General features: G+C 41.0%; 1 protein-coding gene across 1 annotated transcript in view; it reads left to right on the forward strand.

Annotated features, from left to right (window-relative positions):
* Positions 1-21652, forward strand: part of tnfrsf21 (tumor necrosis factor receptor superfamily, member 21) — a 49888-nt gene that overhangs the window by 16047 nt on the left and 12189 nt on the right. The window contains exons 3-4 of the mRNA XM_071478553.1: positions 1950-2537; positions 16531-16796. Of these exons, the coding sequence (XP_071334654.1) occupies positions 1950-2537; positions 16531-16796 (854 nt within the window). The remainder of the gene's footprint in view (positions 1-1949; positions 2538-16530; positions 16797-21652) is intronic.

Consider the following 21652-nt stretch of genomic DNA (forward strand, 5'->3'; position numbering starts at 1 on the left):
GCTGTCAAAACAGAGCATTACTGGCATTAGTAACTGTAATATAATTACTGAATTTGAAATTATTGTCCCTGACACTGACTGAAAAAAGTAATCCCATTAAAAGCACTGAGTATATCCCGCTCTACTTCATGTTATAGCGTTGAAATTTACAGTCACCAACTTCTGCTCTGTGTCATTTTGACCTCACATTCATTTAAAGTCTTGCTGCTGCCAGCCAAAACACAAGCCTTAATTTGGGGATTAGACCTGCACCTTGTCTGTTGATAAGAGGATGAGAGGGATTAACACACATCCAGGTGACAATCCTAAAAACATTCAGCAGACCATTTATGATCTAATGTCATTATACAACGCTGGTGCCATTAGCAGCAGTGCACAGGCACACAGCCACATCAGTGATCGATGGAGGTTACTGACGTACTAATATCGACTGGCTATTATAGGCATTTCCCATCTGAAAACATTATATCTGCTGATGTTAATGTCAAACAGGACAGTCCTAACTGTTCTTTTCCCTTTTCAACAGATTACAGATTTGTTTGGTGGTAATTTGTCCTTTCTAAGTGTTTTTTAAAAAAATTATTCCTTTGATTGAAGCCAAGCCTGATTAGATTTGCCTTTGCTTAATCTTAATTGAGGATTGGACTGTGGGGTGAGCAGTTCAGAGCTGATTTGCTGTGAGATTACAGGGTGGAGCACAGCTGGAGCAGAGCATGGCAGGAGGATGAGAAGCAGATGACTGTTTAGTTTTTGGTTTTTTTTGTTGTTGTTTTTTGCAGTTCAGGGAATACACCAAGTGTTCATAGATGACAAATTTCTTCAGTAATGAAATTAGACTGTAGTCACCAAGATCAGTTGTCACCATTTTTGCCATAATTTGACACAATATTGACTGATGTAAGTGTAATCCATGCCAGAGTCGTGCAACTCTTTTGACTTTGAGTGGCATGAACATCACTGTATTTGGTAGTAGTGCTACAACCTTTGAGAACAAGCTTTGGGAGTAGAAGCTGACGACACATCAGCTGATTTTATTTTATCTCAAATATATTGGTGCCTCGGCGTGTTGGCTGACATTGAAATTGATACTAATATAATATCCAGTATAATGCACTCTTTAAAACATATAGCTAGTTTATGTTTTGAAATATATGAAATATTATTATCCCAACTAACTGTTACAGAGCATGTTGCTTCTGTTGCAGGGCTACACAGTAAAACCTGGGCTAATGCAGCAGCACATCTGGTCTTCAGTCAGCCAAAGATTAGACTCGATTCACCTGCAACCTTTTAGCACTTGTGTTAGATGGAATTTGAGTATTTGTTTGAGTGTGGATGCGCTTATTCTCAGTGTCCTCATCTTGCTATGGGTTGGATGAAAGATGTGAAAATAATGTCTCTTAATGGTTTTGACACTGATCTCTGCAGCCATCAGTGCCTCTTCATATATTTTCTTTTCAAGTAGCCAAATCAATACGATTGTCTTCGTCCTGCTCATTGGCCACAATGATGCACGTTACTTTGCCGAAAGAATAATTGTAAATGTAATGTGAATGTTTTTGCCACACTAAGATTGTTGTCTAACAACTAACAACACTGACAGCCTCAAAAATCCAGGATTGGACCAACACCCAAGGATGGAGGAAGTCAGGAAGGGAAGCAGATGAGTGAGAGCAGAAGGGGGAGGTTGTGCCTTCTTCTGTTTGTTTGCCAGATTGCTTGCATGGATTAAAGTGTTAGAATTCCCTCCCGTGATGCCTTCTGTTTTCATTGTCTGGGTTAAGCAAATCTCTGGAGTGAGTGAATCTAATTCCTTCTCTCTCTCTCTGTCTCTGTTGTCTCTCATCTCTTACTTCTGTTCTATCTTGCCCCTTTTTTCTCTCTCATCTCCCTTCTTCTTGCTTGTTCTGTCTTTGTCTCCATCGATCACTCCGTCTCTCTCATCACAGGCACACACAGCCAATCGGCAGCCATTCAACTGAGGGAAACCCCAGGTGGGGAAGACCACCGTGCAGAGGGGCTACTTTTTGGCCAGCCTGGCACTACCACCCCACCCAACCGTGATCCCCCAAGGACTCCCCCGCCCTCAGCTCGCAAACAAGCAATGGATCGCGAGCAACAGCGGGGGCAACCCAATTCAGACCCTGTCCTCGGGCCCAGTGGGCGGGCAATTGAGGATCTGGAGGATGCAGAGGTAGTCAGAGGTGGGACAGGTATCAGCAAGGTAGCTGAGCAGGGGAGTGGAGGTGGCAGAGGTGGGGTTTCCAGTTTCTACAGGCCTACTCGCAGGGGGTCCCCAAGGCCGAGTACTCATAATCACTTTGACATCAATGAGCACCTGCCCTGGATGATTGTACTGCTGCTGCTGCTGGTTTTGGTGGTAATTGTGGTGTGCAGTGTGAAGCGGAGCTCTCGGGTGCTGAAGAAGGGCCCGATGCAGGATCCCAGCAGCATCATGGAGAAGGCGATCCAGAAGAAACCATCTGCACCTCCGACGCAGGTCAAAGAGAAGTGGATCTACTATTCCAACGGACAGGGTGAGTCTGCATTCTCTTTTATTTCACAAAGAAAGGATGGTTGAAGTGAAAGAGTTCTAGGGTTGTCTTTGATGTTCAACCAACACAGAACATCTTAGAAAGGTGTTGGTCCATCACAGGCCTCCAGAACAACTTGAATAATCCATGTCCTAGATTCTTCGAGTCTCTAGAACATTTTGGTCTTCTGTTGATGGTGGTGTAGAGCACTGTCCAAAACATTAGTCCAGAGTCTTGGTAGATAGTACTGCAAAGGTCGTAGCATATGGTTCCCATACATACTCAAAAGGAACAAGAGTTCAATTTCTGAGCTTCGAAATCGTTAATTCTGGAAAAGTAGAGTGGTAGTTTTTAAGTGGGGGATGGGGTGGTTCTTTTTTTTTTGCCCTAAGCAATGAGTAGCAATTGACATATCCATCCCACTGATGTAATTTTGGGTCCACACAGACACAATGGAGTCAGTGAACGTCAATCAATGTAAATGTTGATTTTAACAGTTGATAATTTGCAAGACGACTTGCAACAATTTGTCTGCCAAATGAGTAAATGTAATGTTACAACTTGTTATTTTTCATGAATGTAGCTACATAGGTAGCTGTGCTTGTCGATAGTTTCCGTGAACATAACACTTAAATTAATTGTTAAACAAACAGTGATGTAGCAATAGAGGTTTGGAATCAGGATAGTATCAGATTCAGCTGTCAAACAGCAAACAGCAGTGGGCCTAAACCTGGGACACTGTTACAAGGAAGGTCTCATTTATGTACTAGCAAATATTTATAACATCACTATAAGATGCAAAAATAGATAAGTAACAAAACCACATCTTTATGAGACTTTTGCACCTTCAACCAATACTGATAAAATCTCATTGTGAGGTCTTTAATTAGTAAAATATCAATTTTCAAACTCCTACGATGCTTCACTGAAGATTGCATACACTGGTGTATGTCATCACGTTTATAACAATGTCAGTAGCATTGTTGTGTCCACAGCAATATGCAACACTGCGATGTACCCAAATGAGTCTTTGCCAGAGTGGTTTTCTAATCTCAGTAAAGGACAGGTAGCTCTGTATGCCCTACATCTGCAAAATGGAGTGTTGGGGGGGGGGGGGGGGGGGCTCATGGACTTTTGTGATGCACTGGCTGTCCCATTCTGGTGTAATGACATGTGTCGGTTCAGCTCCTGAGCAGTGCAGAACCATCTGTTGATTTGATCACACCACTGTGGGTATCTGATCCAATCAATCCTGCCCCACAGCACATGGTGTGAAGGCCAGCGGTTACTCAAGCAAGGACCTGACCCTGTTGTAGTACCACCCTGCTGTCACTGTCCACCCCCAACACACACTCAGGTTGCCGTACTGCTCTCAGTTCTCCAATTTCGTCTTGGTGTCTCCTTCCTTTCCTCTTTTCCTTTGTTTACCCCCTTCTTCTCAGACTGTTCCTTTTGTCACTTCGTCCTACCTTTAGTTTTACTCATTTCCTCTCCCTCTTTTGTGTTTTGCTCTTGCTCTTTTAATCCTTGTCCCATTTATTTGGTTTGAATATCGTTGGCTTCATTATCCCTCCCTCCCTCTACTGGTCTCATTTTTGTTTTCTTTTTTCTCTGATGTTTTGATCTTTGTTTAATCTGTCCTCATTTTTCTTTCTCCATTTTCATTTTTCACTTGTCTTCATGCTTTTTATCTCAACACTTACCTCTTTCGGTCTGTTGCCACTGTCACCCCCCTTGCAACTTCTCTTACCTCCTGTCTCCTGACACTGCAGCTATCAACAAGTAGAGAACATTTTGCCCCACAGCTGAGCTCTCGATTTCACAGTCAAAGAGAGAGAGACCCAAACTCAGGGGACACCTCCTGCTTGAGTCTCCACTTTGAAACTGTGTGTGTGTATGAGTGTGTGTGTACCATGATAAAGCTGAGCCACTCGCCACCCTCTCTCTGCTCCCTCAGTGACTGACCACAGAGAACTGGAATAATCTGGTTTTAGCTGCATCAGGGTTGTTGTTTGGTTGGCAAGGCACATTAGTGGGTCAGTCGGGTGTCTTACAGGGCAACAGAGAGATATATAGAGGGAAAGAAATGAAGAGAGAGAATGAGAAGGTGCGGAATCAACTGGCTGTTGAATAAGTGGCTTATTTAGACGCAAAGCATGGCATTGATGGAGACCAAAGTAGAGCTGAAAGGACAACTTCAGCTGAATGATAATAGTGATTTGTGTCTGCTGAATGTGTAAATAAGCAACTAATTGTTATAGTTTGTCTTAACAACTTTATAAGGTGATAGCTAGTCAGTGTTGTGGTTACAGCTTGTTCTGCTGCCCCCAAGTGGCCAAAAATATATAAAGAAATTCAATTAATGGTGTTTTAATGTTGTTTTGCTATATTTAAAATGGGTCTCCAATCAACTTTTATTTTTTAAAAAATGGCTTTAACTTAAATGCAAATAACCAAAGTAATCAAACCATGAGCTGGGAAAATGTACCCTGCATATTAGTTTTTATAGAACGTCTGGATTGTCCCACTCCTGGTCCTGACCATTGAGAACATTACTGGCTTTTGTAAACTGGACAAAATAGGTAGGATTGTCATTGCCTTCAAAAACTCCATATGGCTGTTTAAATGTTTATATGAGTGTTTTTTGATTTGCCACCTCTACACTTAAGGTTTGGTTTAACTTAAGCAACTAAAACCGTATGGTTAAGATCGTGGTCACTGGTCAAGAAACCAGTGCTGACTGTATGAGACACAAATGCAAGTGGCTTCCAGTGTTGAAATCTATAGTTACAGATTCCCTTTCATTTTAACTGATACTAAATGTTTCCTCTGTCTTATGCCCATAAGTTCATAGATGGTATTGACAGTGCTATGGCTGAACACAGGAATAAAGCTGCTACGCTGATGATGTGCTGCTTTTGCAAGGTAGCTGGTGTACACAATGTGTAAGGGTGTCACACTACTGCTGTCTTTATTTCTGAGTCATTACACACAAACACTCGAGATAGTTTGTAAACATAGGTTTGAACACACAGTGTTTCTCCTGACATGCTTGTGTTTATGAAATGACTTTGTTTTTTATGGGTCAGAGGAGATTTGTTGGGAACCATGCTGTCACTATGGGTAAATATTTGTGGAAACATAACTAGATGAAACTAAATGTGTGTGTACAGATCTATGTGTGTGTGTGTGTGAGAGTGTGTTCTCCTGATTGGGTGAGTAATCCTGTGCCCATGTGTATGCATTTACGTGGAGATGTACGTATGCACATGCAACCCAAACAGCCATTTTACACTGCTATTTACTCTCTGGAACATAAAACAAAACAGCTTCTTAATCCTTCCAAGGTGCATGGCTGGCTCCCCTTGAAGGTTGTAATGCCCCTTTACTAGAGCAGTTAAAACACTCGGGCAATAAAGGAGAAAAGAAAGGGAAATGTCAAAGCACAGATCACACACATACAGTACTTGGCATTTGCTCAGAGCTGGTCAGGAAGTAGTGAAAACTGCTACTTCTTCACAGCAGGACTAAATGGGGCTTTCCAGGGCCATGGGTCAGATTTTTATTGCACCCGATCTGGAAGACTTATTTGTTTATCTGAAATGAAATGCAGCGGTCAAATTAAATAAAAGGGAATCACAAAAATGTTGTATAAAGGTTAGTTTGAGGCTAGAACAAGCTAACCTTGGTGTTACCCATTACCCATTTTTGCCCTAAATTTTTGAACTCAGCTCAAACAATAACAACATCTGTGACTTTTCATTGGTTAAACCAAGTGCGACACAGAAATGCCACCACGTGCACCCTTTTACCCATTTATTAATCTCGTCAAGACTACAAAGACACACGAAAAGCACAGAATGGTTGAAGAGAGATCAAAGATGCAATAACATGCAGCCAAGAGGAGGGTATGACCACAAACTTTTTGTGCTGCTTTTGAGGGCGACCATTTGGAACAGATACTAATACTTTTGCCTTTACATTTGTTCATATGAAGCATTGTGAAGCCTTGATGGATCGTGCAGATGGTTTTACATATTTCAGCTTTTAACCACATTGGATCAAATAGAAGGGCACAAAGAGAGTGCAGACTTCTGCCAAGGCCAATGTCAAACAACATACACCAGACTTCAGAGAAAAAATTCTAATTCATATTAAACGATCTGGATCTGCCCCAAATTGTAATGGGTTCGTCTATGGCCCAACCCTCATCCATCCACCAAGTTCAGTGTAAATAGGCTCAATGCTTTTTGTGTAATCCTGCTGACAAACAAACATGGGTAAAAACACAACCTCCTTGGCAGAAGTAACAAATGACAGAGTGAGGATTCAGACGGAAAACAGCCATGTATTAAAACCATGCAGAGCTCTGCCTTGGTTTGGACGTGAGCTAATGAGATATGATCCAAGAAATCCAGCTTGAGTTATAGCTCCATGGGTTTAAAGGCTTATGAAATGTTAAAACACCACACACGTAAAGGTCAATATGCAGTAGTGATGTACAAAGCATGCAAAACACTCAGCCTACTGCTGATGCATCATGATATTAGCATTGTCATTTTTCCCAGCATTCACACATGTTCATGCTCCAGTAAAACAGCAATCTTATCTCATGTCAAATCAAGTTAACATGTCTTTACTTGTTCATAGCATATGGTGTGGCCAGTGTTTGCTAAAGGTGTCTAATGACAGGAATAATGTAACTATGTTGTACTTTTCAACACACTTATGACAATTACCAGCAGCAATCTGTAGTTAAATACATAAAAGCAATGAAAAACAAAAAATAGGGCAACAGAATGAGGATGGCCTATCTAGTGCAAGTATTACAATGTCTCCAAGTTGATTTTCACACTTCAGTGAAATGAATAAAAACCACTGGCAGCCTTAAAGGTTGTAAATCAATGCAAAACCCTCCTGTGCAGCAGTAGAGTGTATGCTGTTTGCAGTTAATGGTCATAAACATGGAAAAACACCATACGAGTCATTTAAGAGCACATCAGATAGAGGCGTGGTTGCGCTTCGTGTGGTCACAGCCATATTATTTACAACATATATTTCCAAAGTAAGATGCAGATTGTAGAGGAAAACATGAAGGAAAACAACATTCTACCTGCCCACCATCCTCCCTCGTTAAATATCCACACTGTTAATAATGCCAAGTTCCACATCCAAGCCCAGCAGGGAGCCACGTGTTAGAATATAATGCGCTGTGCAGTACCAGGGTGGGCCGGGGTAGCCTGCTCACACTTCAGCCTGGGATTGATTGTGGGGGGGGCGTTGTTGCCTGGTTGGAGGTATACAGCGCCTGTTGTGCTCCCGCACACATTTCACCAATTTAACATTGTGTGTTCCCAAATTGGACTGAACTTGAGAGTACTATGTGATGTGATTAACAGAATGTTTTTTGTAAAGATGCTGACGCACACAGCACCCTGCTTCACATCACGTTACACACAATAACTGGGTGCAGAGGTGAGACCACTTGTTGGATCCAGAGGGTTCTTTTCCTCAGTTAACCATTTTTCATTTCAGTGTTTAATTTGAACAAAACCTCATTGTTCTGTTGAATTGAGAGTGTCCTGGACAATGCAGCAATACCAGCCACCAAAGGGTTCTAGTATGGCCAGCATTCATTAGTTAAGTTCTGGACAAACCACATTTTTGTGACGTGTTGGACATTTACATTTACTCATTTGTTTTATGCAAAGCAGTTTACAAGTAAGGCAACTTGGGATTCAGTGTCTTGCCTACGGACACTTTGGCATGTGGATAGGAAGATCTGGGGATCGGACTGCCAACCTTGTGATAAACCTGAGGCATGGCCACCACATTATTAAAGGCTGAAGATATCTAAGCCAGGAATTCAGCCATCTCTAGTACCATCTGATGGGATTCCATGGCTCTACCTCGGCCTCTCCCACCTGTTTGACTAGGTGATGATTAGGGCTGAAGGAAGGGCAGTCATCAGATAAGCTCACCCCAGAATACAGAGCTGCCTTCTGGAACTGATATAAAAACTAATTCCTCTTCGCTGCCAGCCTCTGCATCAGATCTCCTCAGCCACAAAACACTCTGTCAGCTGCAGAATATTATTCCAGCGGCACACGACTTTAAGACGAAAGACAATGATCCACACAGTAGGGAAGGGACCTCCTGGGGTTGGATCATCTGATTAGACTCGGGATCCTCCTTATGCTTCACTGGGCACAAATCACACTAGATTCCATCTGCGTGCTCACCTTCCTTTTCTTGTAAGACTCAAGCTAATAGTTGTCTGTGTTCTGTAACTTTCACAGAACCCCGGTCCAAACTTACTGTTTTTCACCATCCATACTTTTCCTGGGGCAAAATTATTTTGTTATCCCGGTGCAACTGTGCTGGACATTAAGTCAAAGATCCCTCACTTGCTGGAAAGGCACTGCACTCCAGTGATTATTCATTTTGGCACGAACAGAAGCAACACTCAGACAAATCTGGCTTGCAGACAGTCTTCTAGGTTTATAGAGGCAATATATTATCTCTAATTCGTTTTGGTGTGATAGAGGAAGTGGTAGAGCAGAGGATGGATCAGCAGTGTGCCTCCACTTTATCATAAACTCTACAGGTACCCATGTGATTTTTTTACAGACATGCTTGGTTTTTTTTCAGTTGTTAGTGAGTTATTCATGTAGTCATGTTATTGCAGTTGAGATAAAGTCAACACTCTCCCTGTTCTGACTCAGGGATCCATTGTGTAGAGGATCTCAGTCATGCAGCACCTGTTCTGGTCTGACTGTTTGGAGAACTTTGCATCTATTGTGCTACCCTTAGCGACACCATTGTATTTTATTCTGCTATTATCCCTCATACATTTTCTACAAGTTCCTACATTGTTTTATTCAACACATAGTTGAAAACCCAAATATGTTCACTGTGATATAAAACAAGGAAAAGCATCAGATCCTCACATTTGAGAAGTTGGAACTGATTTGGCTTTTTTAGCCATGGTACCAGTGTGGCCCAAGGGATGGCAATGTTTTTTGGTCTATGAGACAGCCCACAACTCAGCTATCAGATATCTCACCATGAAATTTTGTAAAGACATTTGTCTAGTACCCCAAGGATGAATTCTCATGTTGACTTTTTCTCTGCGAAGCAAAAAGAAATTACCATCACCTTCAGTTTTGTGTTTAGTTCCAATTATTGAATGTTAGCATGGTGACATGATGAAAACACAAAACTAAGCTCGCAACTATAATAAACATAAGTTGCTTAATATTAGAATGTAAACATTTTTACTACTAGAATTGCTAGCTTAACAGAGCTTCTAGTGTATTTGTAGAGTCATACTCATGTTGCTAGGAAAGTTAAATTTATCAACTCAACGATAAATTAATTGTAACAATTGTTTATTGATTTAACTTTCTGTTGTTTACGGTTCAATACTAACTCTACTAAATCTATGCTAAACTGTAATCATAATATATACAGTTAATATTGAACATTGAATGATTTAGCATATTAAAAGCCCACAAACAACAAACATTTCAGATTCTGAACAACTGAGTTCATTTCTTTACAGAGCTGAACAGCCTTACTTGTTGTTTTCTACAGTTTCACTGTGCTGATGGAAAAGACAAAGTAATTAGTGTCACAACAGACGTCATTATCAGCTGCACTCCCAAAAAGGATGAGACATTTTCAAGACATAATGAGTCTCGGATGGGACATGACACTTTAGTGTTACTTTCCAACGCCACAAATGTCAACAAAAACTCATTATGCGCTGTGATACATGCCAAATTGACACTCGCCTCTAGTGACGCACCTTCAGGATAGCTCAGTTTGTCCCCACCAGGCTGTTATATGACAGTTTGATATGTCAGTTTTCTATAAATACAAGCAATTAACAGCAAATAGCTGCTGTTTGACATTTCAAACTATTGGCTATTTGACATTTGAAGAGCTTACGAGGGACAAGTCAATACACACAAACATACACTCTACGCAGCTACTTCCCTCACAAACATAAACACATCTGCAGGCTGACATACTGAATCATCACGAGACTTATATAGGTCATTTGAACGTGACCGGCTACCAGCGGCGGTGAGGCGTGCAGAGCAGGGGGATTTCTTTTCTGTCTCTGTGTGCTATGGGCAGAGATGTGGATGAGAGTTGACAGGCTCTCCGCCCAGAAGGCTGGCACACGAGGTCCAGCGTCCCCTTCGGGATTCACGCAAGTTTATTAATCTTGAGCAGGAGTAGAGGACGGAGTGTGTGTGTGTGTGTGTGTGTGTGTGTAAGTGTGTGTGTGTGTGTGTGTGTGTGTGTGTGTGTGTGTTAATTATACCTTTGAGTGTTTAGACATTTTGGAGTGGGGGCACTTTGGAAAATGAGGTCAGACAAGGCTGGTTCTCACCTCTGTAAAGAGTCAGTTAAGGATTATGGTTCATGTGAGGGTGGAGAATGAGTGTATGGGGATTGCATGTATGCATTTGGCCTGTCAGGATGTCTGTGTTAGCATGTGTTCAAGCTTCACGTGCATATTCATACTTGGCTCTCGGCTTGTGTGTGCTTGCACTTCAGTGTGTACATATGACTGCGTGTTGGTATGTGTGTGTGAAGCCTGGCTAACATCCATTTAATCTCTCTCGTCCAGTCTCTCTGAATCATCCAGGATTTATGCACTTAGCATGTTTGCTACAGTAGACATTAATCAGGGATCAGCCTGATTATGGAATTAATCTGTGTTGATGCTCGGGAAGTTTAACAACCGTGTAGTACAAGAAAGTAAAATATGGTTTGGTGAACTCCACAAATCATCCTCCGGTTCCTCAGTAGTAGGAGGCAGAGACATGATCGCATTATCCTTTTAAAAGAAAGGTGATGAATGCACTTATTTGGTTTCTTGCTGATTGAAATGATTGATTGAACTGTTATCTGTACACAAAATAAGAAGCTACCACCAGCAACCAGCTAACTTAGCTGAGCACAAGTGACCAGTGTTTTCCTGTTAATGTATGTTTAGGGCTGGTTATCATTAAAAAAATGTTGGTACTGATACTGATACCTTGGCTTCTATACAGATTCTTAATGACACTTTTTTCAGTACAAATTTTAATACACATGATGGTATAAATTTTAGTTTTCTTAATGATTTTTAAGCTTGGTTTCTTTACACACTCAAACATGCTGCTAGGCTCACTGATGCTGATAAAATTAACCTATTTACTCCTTACGTATCCAAGTTTAGAATCAAATGACAAAGGATTTCTCGATCCTCAATAGCATCAAACCAATTCAGTTGGTCCATAAAAGTATCAATGTACGATGCCCAGCCCAAAGTATGGTTACTTAAATCTGAACTAAAATTTACCCTAACCACAACTAGTTACCTTTGCTATGCCTAATGTAAACTAACCTAAGCCCTAACCCCAACTGTGGTTGGTGGCGCTATGGGAAACATAATAAAAACACTTTTCGAAGGGGGAGCAGATTTCAACACAGGACAGGGAAATAGTTAACCTAGGCAGAATTTGAAGTAATCTCTGTGCTAAGCTAAGCTAACATGCTGCTGGCAGTGCCTTCATATATACCATACAGACATGAGAGTGATATCAATCCTCTCATCTAACTCTAAGCAAGAAAGCAAATTAGCGTATATACCAAAATGTTAAACTTTGTCTTTAAGGCGTGACAACCTGTGTTAAATACATAATTTATTTCCCCCAAATCTCTATGAAAAGGGAAGACACCTGTAGGATGATGCTAACTCTCACAGGTACGCTTCAGTTAAAGGAACAACTGAAGGTTGTGCCCATAAAGTAGTTAATGTAATCATATTGGTTCGTCATCAAGCACTATTTCAATATAGATACATAAAGTCTATACACTGCAGGTTATCCAATCAGAGGACCAGAAAAAGGAGGTCAGTTGGTAAGTGAAATACACTTAACAAACTGACAAACATTTCTGAGGAAATTCAAACAACCCATTCATGTAATTAGGTTAAGGAATTGCCTCTTGACCCAATTGTTCACCACAAGGCTTCTTACTAAATACTCAAGAGCTCAGCTTTTACTTTTATGTTAAGCCCCCTCTTTTTAAATACTGAATCCACATCATCATTATCATCAAGTATCTTTGGAGGATTTGGCATCAAACCCTTATGATAAAAACCTGTGTACATGAGAAATAAAAGCATGGGTAATGCATACGCATGAGGACGTGTGCACATCAGCACTGGATTTTCTGTGTCAAGCAAAACAAGGAGGCCAGTATATTTTTGCACAGCAAACAGATGAATCAGCATTTATATTTCTATCCGAGTCACTGTCAAGTCACATAGCAGTCAGAGGGGAAGTGGAGCAGAGAGAGTCGGAACAGGCAGCAGAATGTTTGAGGGGGAGAAGCTGCCTGTGAAAAATCAATATTCACGGCTAAAGACAAATCGCCAAGTGTTTTATGAGAGAGATCATGAAGGACAATGTGACACTGTCTGAGATGCATGCACTCACTGTGACACACTTACAGTTTAAATACTAATGGAAAAGTTATATCTTAAAGCCATTCTACCATAACTTGAAAACGCATCTTAGGTAAAATGCACAACTCTGACAGTTGCCTGCACAGCTGTGACTCATATTAGTTGACAAACAATAAAAATCCAGAATATGTGAGCTTCTCTAAAAACTACAGACTATCCCAAAAGTGCGAGTAGTTAGAGTCAGTGTATGCTAACATGTTTATATCTTTGTCTGTCATTCACAGAAATCTCCACCTTTCTTCTAATATTGTAGATTTTGCCGTATAGAATTAACTTACTTGGAGCTGTGTCAGACATTTTGACTTATGATGGTATGAAAAACACTGGTGTTACAATCAACAATAAGGATAGCTCCATTCTTCAAAGTGTTATCAGAAAATTCACAGTAATCTTGTCAGCAAGACAACGTGGACTATACTAAATGTACCGGGTTTAAAAGATTTATTAAGACTGCGTCTGTTGGTGGGAGAATGGTGACAGGTACAAGGCTTGAAATAATCAAAGAATAAGGTACTAAGTGAACGTTAAGGTGTAAAGGAAGGGGCACGATAGGAAAAGGCCCTGCAGCCTGCTGACTTAAGGACAGATAGAAGCTCTGTACGCTAGGATGGAATAAAAGCTCTGAAGAGATGAGACTGGTATGAAAGGACATGTCCATTTAGGGTTTTGTGAGTCTTAAGAAGAACCTGATCTGACACGGACAGGGAGCCAGTGAAGGGAAGCTAAACATGGTGTTATGTGGTCAAATTTTCTGGATTTAGTGAAATGTCTAGCTCCAGCATTCTGAACCAAGACTTTTAATTGTAGCCCATGGCAGGCCAGAAAACAACATTACAATAATCAAGTCTAGGTGATTAGGATCTCAGCATCTGCCATGGAGTTTTAGCTATGTTACGCAGGTGAAAAAAAGAGGTCTTGGAGATGTCTTCAATGTGCTGATCAGAGGAGAGGGTGGGATTGGACGCAAAGATTTGGCTGTCAAACTTGGTCGTCAGAGAAATCAAGTGTTACTGTTACTTGACAAAACCGGTGTCAATGTCAGGCCAATCACCAACAACTCAGTTTTATCTCAATGTAGGAACAAGATATTCTGCGACAACAAGCTCTTCACAGGAGACAACAGGCCTCTAATTTGATCATTTGAGAGGGATAATCCACCTTTATAAGCACACACAGCCGAATATCATCAGTGTAACAGTGGAAATTAATTTCAAGACTGCGTTTAATTTGGCAGTAAAGATTATCCTGAAACTAAGGGCTTGTTCTTTCAATCAAAATGTTGTTTGATTTCTTAGGAGTGTGGTCGGAAACGACAGAAAAAAAGTAAAATACATAGTTTTGACTGTTGTTCCATGAAGCATATCACTCACATGTATGTTTTTCTGCAGTTACACTTGGCTGGTATGAGCAACAGATAAATAACAAGTGCTGACAGGTCCATCAGTCCCTCATGCTTTGCAGAGCTTGTAAAATATTTGTTTTGACCTCTCCCCATAAAATCTTTGACCTCTTGTACTGGTTACACAACATAAGACTTGTGAGTCCATGTGACTTCTGCTTTTAGGTCTGGTTTTCCTTGAAAGTCAGTAGGGGGGCATGAAAAGTCAAAAAGAAAGGAAATGTGGTAATTAAGCATGCAAATAAACCATGCTGTAGTGTAATTTATTGCTGCTGGAGAGATTCTGAGATGATTAATCTCTACACACTTTATTCTTGACTGTGACTGATGAGGATGACATCAAATCTGACGTGTTTGGTGTTTGGAATCAGAATCTGCTCTTACCAAAGCAGCTCTGGTTCAACAGCTGTTGGTCATCAAGATGAATGATTGTGTTATTCACCACTTCAGACTGCACAGCAGGTGTGTGTCTACATAGTAGAATGAATCACTGCTCCAGCTGATTCTGGGACATCCGACACTGATGGCATGGCAAACTGTCTCTTGCATCACCCTGTGTGTTTGTGTGTGTAATGTGTGTAATCTAGAGAACTCGTGTAGAAAGCTGAGGTGTCGGTTAAGCGGTGGACCTGTTGCAATTGCATGAATTGCTCGAGCTTGAGGAGTGCCACTGGTCTTATGACTAATGATGAAAGCTGTATGCGCTACAGTTGAAGAACAGAGCTTTATCCCTGAAAGTCTCCTGTTATTTCAGTTGCACAAATAATTCCCAGTATTGGACAAATCAAAATTTTGACACCGATGGTGGCACGATATCAAACATTAACAGCTGGATAGTCAGCAGGATAGTCAGAGGGTACATCCTCTGGGCACCATGGATAGATAAGCATACAATAATATATGGCAAACCATCTAGGAGATCTGTTCAGTCTGGAAAGTGGCGCAGCAGAGGCAAAGATATCATGACTTTTGGGACTTTAAGGACGTCAACAAGGGTTCTCCAAGCATTCTGATCCTGAACCAACCTCTCCAGCCATGTTAGTGGTGCTACAGCTGGAGAAGCTCAACTATTACCATAATATAACTCAATGGAGACTTCCAAACTCCACGCCCACAGCTCATAAGACAGGTTCAATAAGTTTATACTCTCAAAGCCCAAAACAAAATAACTTGAAGTAACATCACTCAAGTTATTTCCTCAGACTCAACAAAGCTCTTCCAGAGCCACCAAAGATGTTAAACAACTTTCTTGTCCGACTGAGTTCTACTTCGCCACCTCACTTGACTTGACATGTAAAATGAATGAAGTGCCCCTTTAAATAATAGATAGACCATCCTCCTCTGGAACGGTTCCTCCTAAACTTAGAACTTTAAAAATAAAGCAAAATGTGCTTGCAACCAAATGTCACATAGAGTAGTCCCAGCAAAATGTGTTTTTTTTATTCCCTCTTAGACTCATTCATTTGAATATTTCTGGATGCCTCAAGAGGTCGAAGTATGCTGTTTTTCACAAGGAAAAAGAAACAGTGAAAAGTTTCTGAATTACATTATTTTGTGCAGACTAAGTATATTTTGTCCTCTTTCCTGCACTGTAGATCATCTTGTGGCCACTCAGATTATCATGCAACCCTTTGGAACCAGCTCAAAGGTAGAAGAAAAGAGTGAGTTAGTGATACATGACAGATGCACAAGTCAAAACTATATGTGATCACACATAATTCCAGAAACACACTCATACACATACATGCACAGATCAGCCACAAACTTTAAAACATGTAACTGGTTTTCATGTTGTGGCTGATAGGTGTATAGATCTTCAGGGTAAAGAGAACAATGGTGTATTGTGTGGAGTATAACACTGGGGCTCAGTTAGTTATAAATGAGGTAATTTTTTTGCTGCTGCATCCTGTTAACACGGTTGTAGCTGCTGGCCTTCATTCTTCAATTAGGAGGAAATACAGCATCACGAGTCTCATTTTCTTTTCTTTTTTTGCAATAAATGGCTTGAACCTTCTTTCACCTTCAAGCTTGGGTTCTCTAACTTTTCTCGCTCTCTTTCTCTTCAGGGGTGGATATCCTGAAGCTGGTGGCGGCCCACGTGGGCACCCAGTGGATCGACATCTATCAGTCGCTGGCCAATGCCACAGAGCGCGAGGTGGCAGCCTTCTCCAATGGCTACTCGTCGGATCACGAGCGGGCGTATGCGGCGCTGCAGCACTGGACCATCCGGGACAGCGACGCCAACCTGGCCAAGCTGATCAACGCCCTGCACCGACAGCGGCGCATTGACGTGGTGGAGAAGATCCGCTGCGTCATGGAGGACAACCCACAGGTAGGCAGGATGGATGTCTGGGCAAGACATTCTGCTACTGTTTGGAATGAGGTTAACAAGGGTATGCAGAGGTGCATCAGAAAAATAAGTGTGACCTTTTTTGTCTTTACATAGTTTCCATCTGCTGCTCTGTCAACATCACTGGTACAAGCTGTAGTACACTCTGTTCTCTGCGTCCCTCTGCCACTGAAATCTAATCTCTGTGAGGAAAGCTTTCTGGTGTGTCCCTCTGAAGCCAGTCCCTGTGGTTCAGCTGCATTCCTCACATTAAAGAAACAGCTCACTTTAGGAGGATGATTTGATGCATAAACAGTAATTACACTCTTGCAGCCTCTCTCTGTACAAAGAGTTTTGGAAAATGCTTGATGGGCTAAGTGAGTTAGGAAGGGAGGAAATGATGCGACATCGGATCAGATTTCTGTCCCTCGGTCTTTCGGTCTGAGTATGTTTTCAGAGGTGCTTCTGGCTGCAGAGCAGAGTGCAAACAGTAACATTAGACAAAAATTTGCATCCCTCTTTGTTTGAAAGTGAAATTCATTTAAAGGTGCAATGGGCAGTAAGGCAAATGCCTCATGGAGGGAATTCAACCTCATGTAGAAGGTACTCAAACATCAAATCAGAAGATTAGAATTTCTGTTATCTAGAATAGTTGCTTCCAAGATTACTGTTTTGTCACATTTGATTGTAATGATATATGATACATTTTGCATCTGATTAAAGTTCATGCTCATGCATTAAAGGGGAGAATTAATAGAAAACAAAAGATAAATAACATTTCTTTTGCTATTAAAGTAACTTTCCACATGTAAAAATCTTGTTTCATTGTTAGTATAAATCACAACATAACAATATCTTTAGATATCTTTAGATATCTTTTAAATTTCAACAGCTGGTTTTAATTGTAATTAGAGATGATGACTATCACTATGAAACAATAACATACAACCTTGGTCTCTCTGTTCTTGTTCACCTGTACAGTATGAGAACTAGTGGTTGGTGTCAAAACGGAAAGTGAAGGTTGATAACTTCAGTTTATCAGTAACAGTGGCTGACCACAAACCACTAACTTATTTGTGTTCAGTGTTGCATGGGCACTAAAAACAACACAAATACTGCCTCTGCCTTCACTTGTCTTTCCTCTTCTATAAATTGCTTCTATAGAGGCCAAGCTATTTTTATGGTGCAGCTCAGTTTCACAAACACAAACTTGACACCCTCTCATTTTCGGTCTGTCAGACCTGCAGAGATGCTGACATGAACGCAGCCTGGTTCATGCAGCCGGACGACTGTAATCTAGTGAAGACCTCACATGTCTAACCTCACTCACTGGTCCCTCGTGATCTGCCTGGTATCAGTCTCATGCTGCAATTTCCTAAGAACGTGCACACAAAAAGAAAAACCATACCCACAGGATCCTTCATCACCATCCACTTTCCTCCATCTCTCTCGTTCTCCTCCTCCTCTAACTTTTCAGAGATTCGTATCAAGTTAATGCTCTTGACCACACTGTTCAAGGTCAGTGCTGCCAACCCTGTCTCCTACAAATTAAGTATCTGGACAGCTAAAGTGCAACACATTTTGGAGGAAAATCAATAGTTGGCTGGATGATATTCAGATGCAACATATTTTTTTGACTGAATGAAGCGCCAATGTTATTAATGGCAGTGGAGTGCTTTGGGTGGATGGTGGAAGTGCGACTGGGGTTCACATCCAGAGTCCTGCAAGATCAGATGTTTTGGCAACCAAACAAATTTTACTGATACATTCAGCATCAATGTGTTTGTGACTGGCCAAATATTCAAATTAACAACTTGTTAATACTAGAGATACAGAAATGTCATTTTCAGGAGATAGAGTTGGTGCCTCACTGTTGAAGCCATGCCAGCCGTCTGAGCTCAGTGTCTCACCTGGTTGTAATTCAGCCTTTCATCACAGCCTAATAATCAGCAGATGATCTCCAGATATTGTTTTCCTGTTGGTCGCATTGGATCGATCGTAGATAAGATAACAGCTAATAAAACTGGAAGGCCTTGTGATCTCATGGAGACGTCAGTGTGTTACAGGGAACACAGGAAGTGGGAGCAGCTCTGTTGGAACCATTTAAGAACCTAATGAACCTGAATTTAAGAGCGACAGATACAGCATATGGTCAAAATGTAGACACTTCTTGTGTACTTGTGATTTGGGGCTGTTTTTTAATTTGATTTTGATGTTCCCAGATTGGTGGGTAAGAACCTCAACCCCATCTAGCACAAACTGGAATGGCAGCAGGTTTTGGTATGGGACATAGAACCATTACATATATATATATATATGATGTTCGGATCTGTGTGTCTTATTTAGAAATATGGTTGCATTTGTAGAAGGAGATATGCACCATTAGGATTTTATATATTGAGTCACTGACACTGTGGAATACATTACATCCAAGACCAGAGGGTAGCTTGATTTTGACCAATGGAGCTAACATTAGAGTGAGTGTTGTTACTGTGTAAGGTTATACCTATGGTGGTGTTGTTTCTGATAATGAGCAAGTTGACTCACAGCATTATTCTGGGCAGTGGAGCTGCCTGCCAGCCCAAGCCCATGGGGAGTGAACAAACTGCTCTGAGCCAGTTTGCTCAGAAAAACCAAAACACTGCAAACATACAGTGTGACATGCAGTAACACCCTATACATTTGTGAGCAAAGAATTCATGACACACAACGAATGTTACACACACATTGAACAAGCTGTTTTTCTTTGCTAGAGTTTGCTCATTCTTTGAGACAGTCTTCACCCTGTCTGCTATAAGTACAGTCCACATAATGTAAGTATAACCATGCTTCACTGAGGGAAGTCATTCATTTAACTGAAAACTGAATCGACAATGATGATTCAATGATGTTCAAATACCAACAGCAGTACCGGCTGCAGCAAGACTATCACTAAAAGACCAGACCTCCATACCCATCCCTCTTTGTAGGTCAAAATTAAATCTCTGATCTACATTGCAAGTGTACTTTTTGTCATGCAACACATAGTCTATGTTGCAGATAAGAAGATCATATGAAGAGCATAGAGCTAAACCTAAACCTAAAAGCATGTGTGGGAGTAAAACCCAGATAGGATCAGACTGAGGAGAGCTGACCACAGCTGTAGAGAAACAAAAACAAATTTGTGTGCAAAACATCCAGCACATGGGACTTTAAAAAGGCCAAGGTCACTGTTGTATGTTCTGGCTCATTTCACATCGAGTCAATGTGACTCAGTCATGGGAAGCTTGTCAATACGTCTGTTATATAAGAGCAATGTATGACATTGAGCGTTGAACGCACAGTGAAAGATCACGGTATCGATGTGATTCCCATCGGAACAACTGAGAGTCAGCTGTCTGATGGACAGCTCTATTTTTATCTGAGCTGCTGCAGAGTTGAAACCAGACAGAGGTGGTTCCCTCTCTCTTCCTTATCGCTGTGAGCTACAGCATCCTCTGAGGAAGTGAGTCTGCTGGACAGACACGTCAAAAATACCAATCGGTGCAGAGATGTAAATATATGTAGTGATTGTGACTAAAAGTCAAAAATTTATTTTATTTTGTACTTTAAATTTTTCAATATTTATTGTAAATCATTAACAGGATGCTGACAAATCTCATTTTCCATCTACAAAAAACATAAAATAAAAAACAAAAAATATTCAGAAATTATAAATGTATAAGATGAATGTTTAATAGAGACAAAGCTGTACCTGGCCCTGGGCTTCAGTTTGTACAAATAAGTGATTAAATAGCAGCCATGCTGTTTCACTTCCATAAATCTCCTGTGTATGGCTCATAAATGTGTCAGACACCGCAGCAGATGGGGCTGCCTTCCTGAGGGAAGAGTGTAAAACAGAATCAGCAAAGGGGGCGATGATGGTGATTTTTTTTTTTTTTTTTTTTTTTTGCTGTTCTGTCTTTATTGACACATTACTGACTTCAAGATGTCTGCACAGTTATGTTTAAGTGACAGAAAGGCTGTGAAAAAATGAATGAATGGGTTGACACTCGCCCGTCTCGCAACCAATAATCATTCCGCCAATTCACTTGCATTATTATGTGAGTGTATATGGACGAGGTTGATGTATGGTGTCTAGTTGCTGACATCATCACTCCCCACAAGAAAGCACTAAGCTGAGCAGAGCAGGGATTGGGGAGTGACGATAATAACTCCTCCCTAGTTTGAGGTGTAGACTCGCCTCACAGGTAGATGCTGTGGTCGAAGTGAACTTGAGTTGACTCCCTGAACTAACTCATAGATTTTCCTTCAAATATGTTCTCGTTAGACTTTGGTATAAAATGAGGGATCATAGATTACAATTGTAACTGTAGTTACAATTACAACAAATGGCGTTACCGAGGTAAACCATTGGTTAGCATGAAGTGAATGCAGCCTGAGATTTGTAAGCTCTCTGCCTTGAGCAAATGTAGAGAGGAAGCTGCAGCCTGAACTTTTCAAAAGGAAACCATATAAAGAAATCACTTAAAGATACACATGACTGCGCCTGCTATCAGCCATGTTTGGTTTCTAACAGGCAAGCACTTACTTTACGATTACATCAATTCGCAAATTGCCATGTTTAGCCTACAGTGTCCTGGAAGATGAGTCTGCAGTAGCAGACCTTAGGTCTTTCTCAGTCTGTGTTCTTGACTGCATTGTGTTTTCATGGACATCAGTCATGGTCCCCGCTGTGATTTAAAGTCTGCATTGAGTCAATCATAGTCTGAAACCCTGGGAGTGTTCTTGTTTCATCAGTTACTGTATTTTGAGGATGCTCAGGGAGTTGACTTATGTGAACTAGGGATAGACATGTATTCTAGCAACCTCAACAGCAT

Source organism: Trachinotus anak, unplaced genomic scaffold (assembly GCF_046630095.1).
Source record: "Trachinotus anak isolate AG129_WGS33_773 ecotype Australia unplaced genomic scaffold, CSIRO_AGI_Tana_v1 ptg000005l, whole genome shotgun sequence".
NCBI lineage: Eukaryota > Metazoa > Chordata > Actinopteri > Carangiformes > Carangidae > Trachinotus > Trachinotus anak.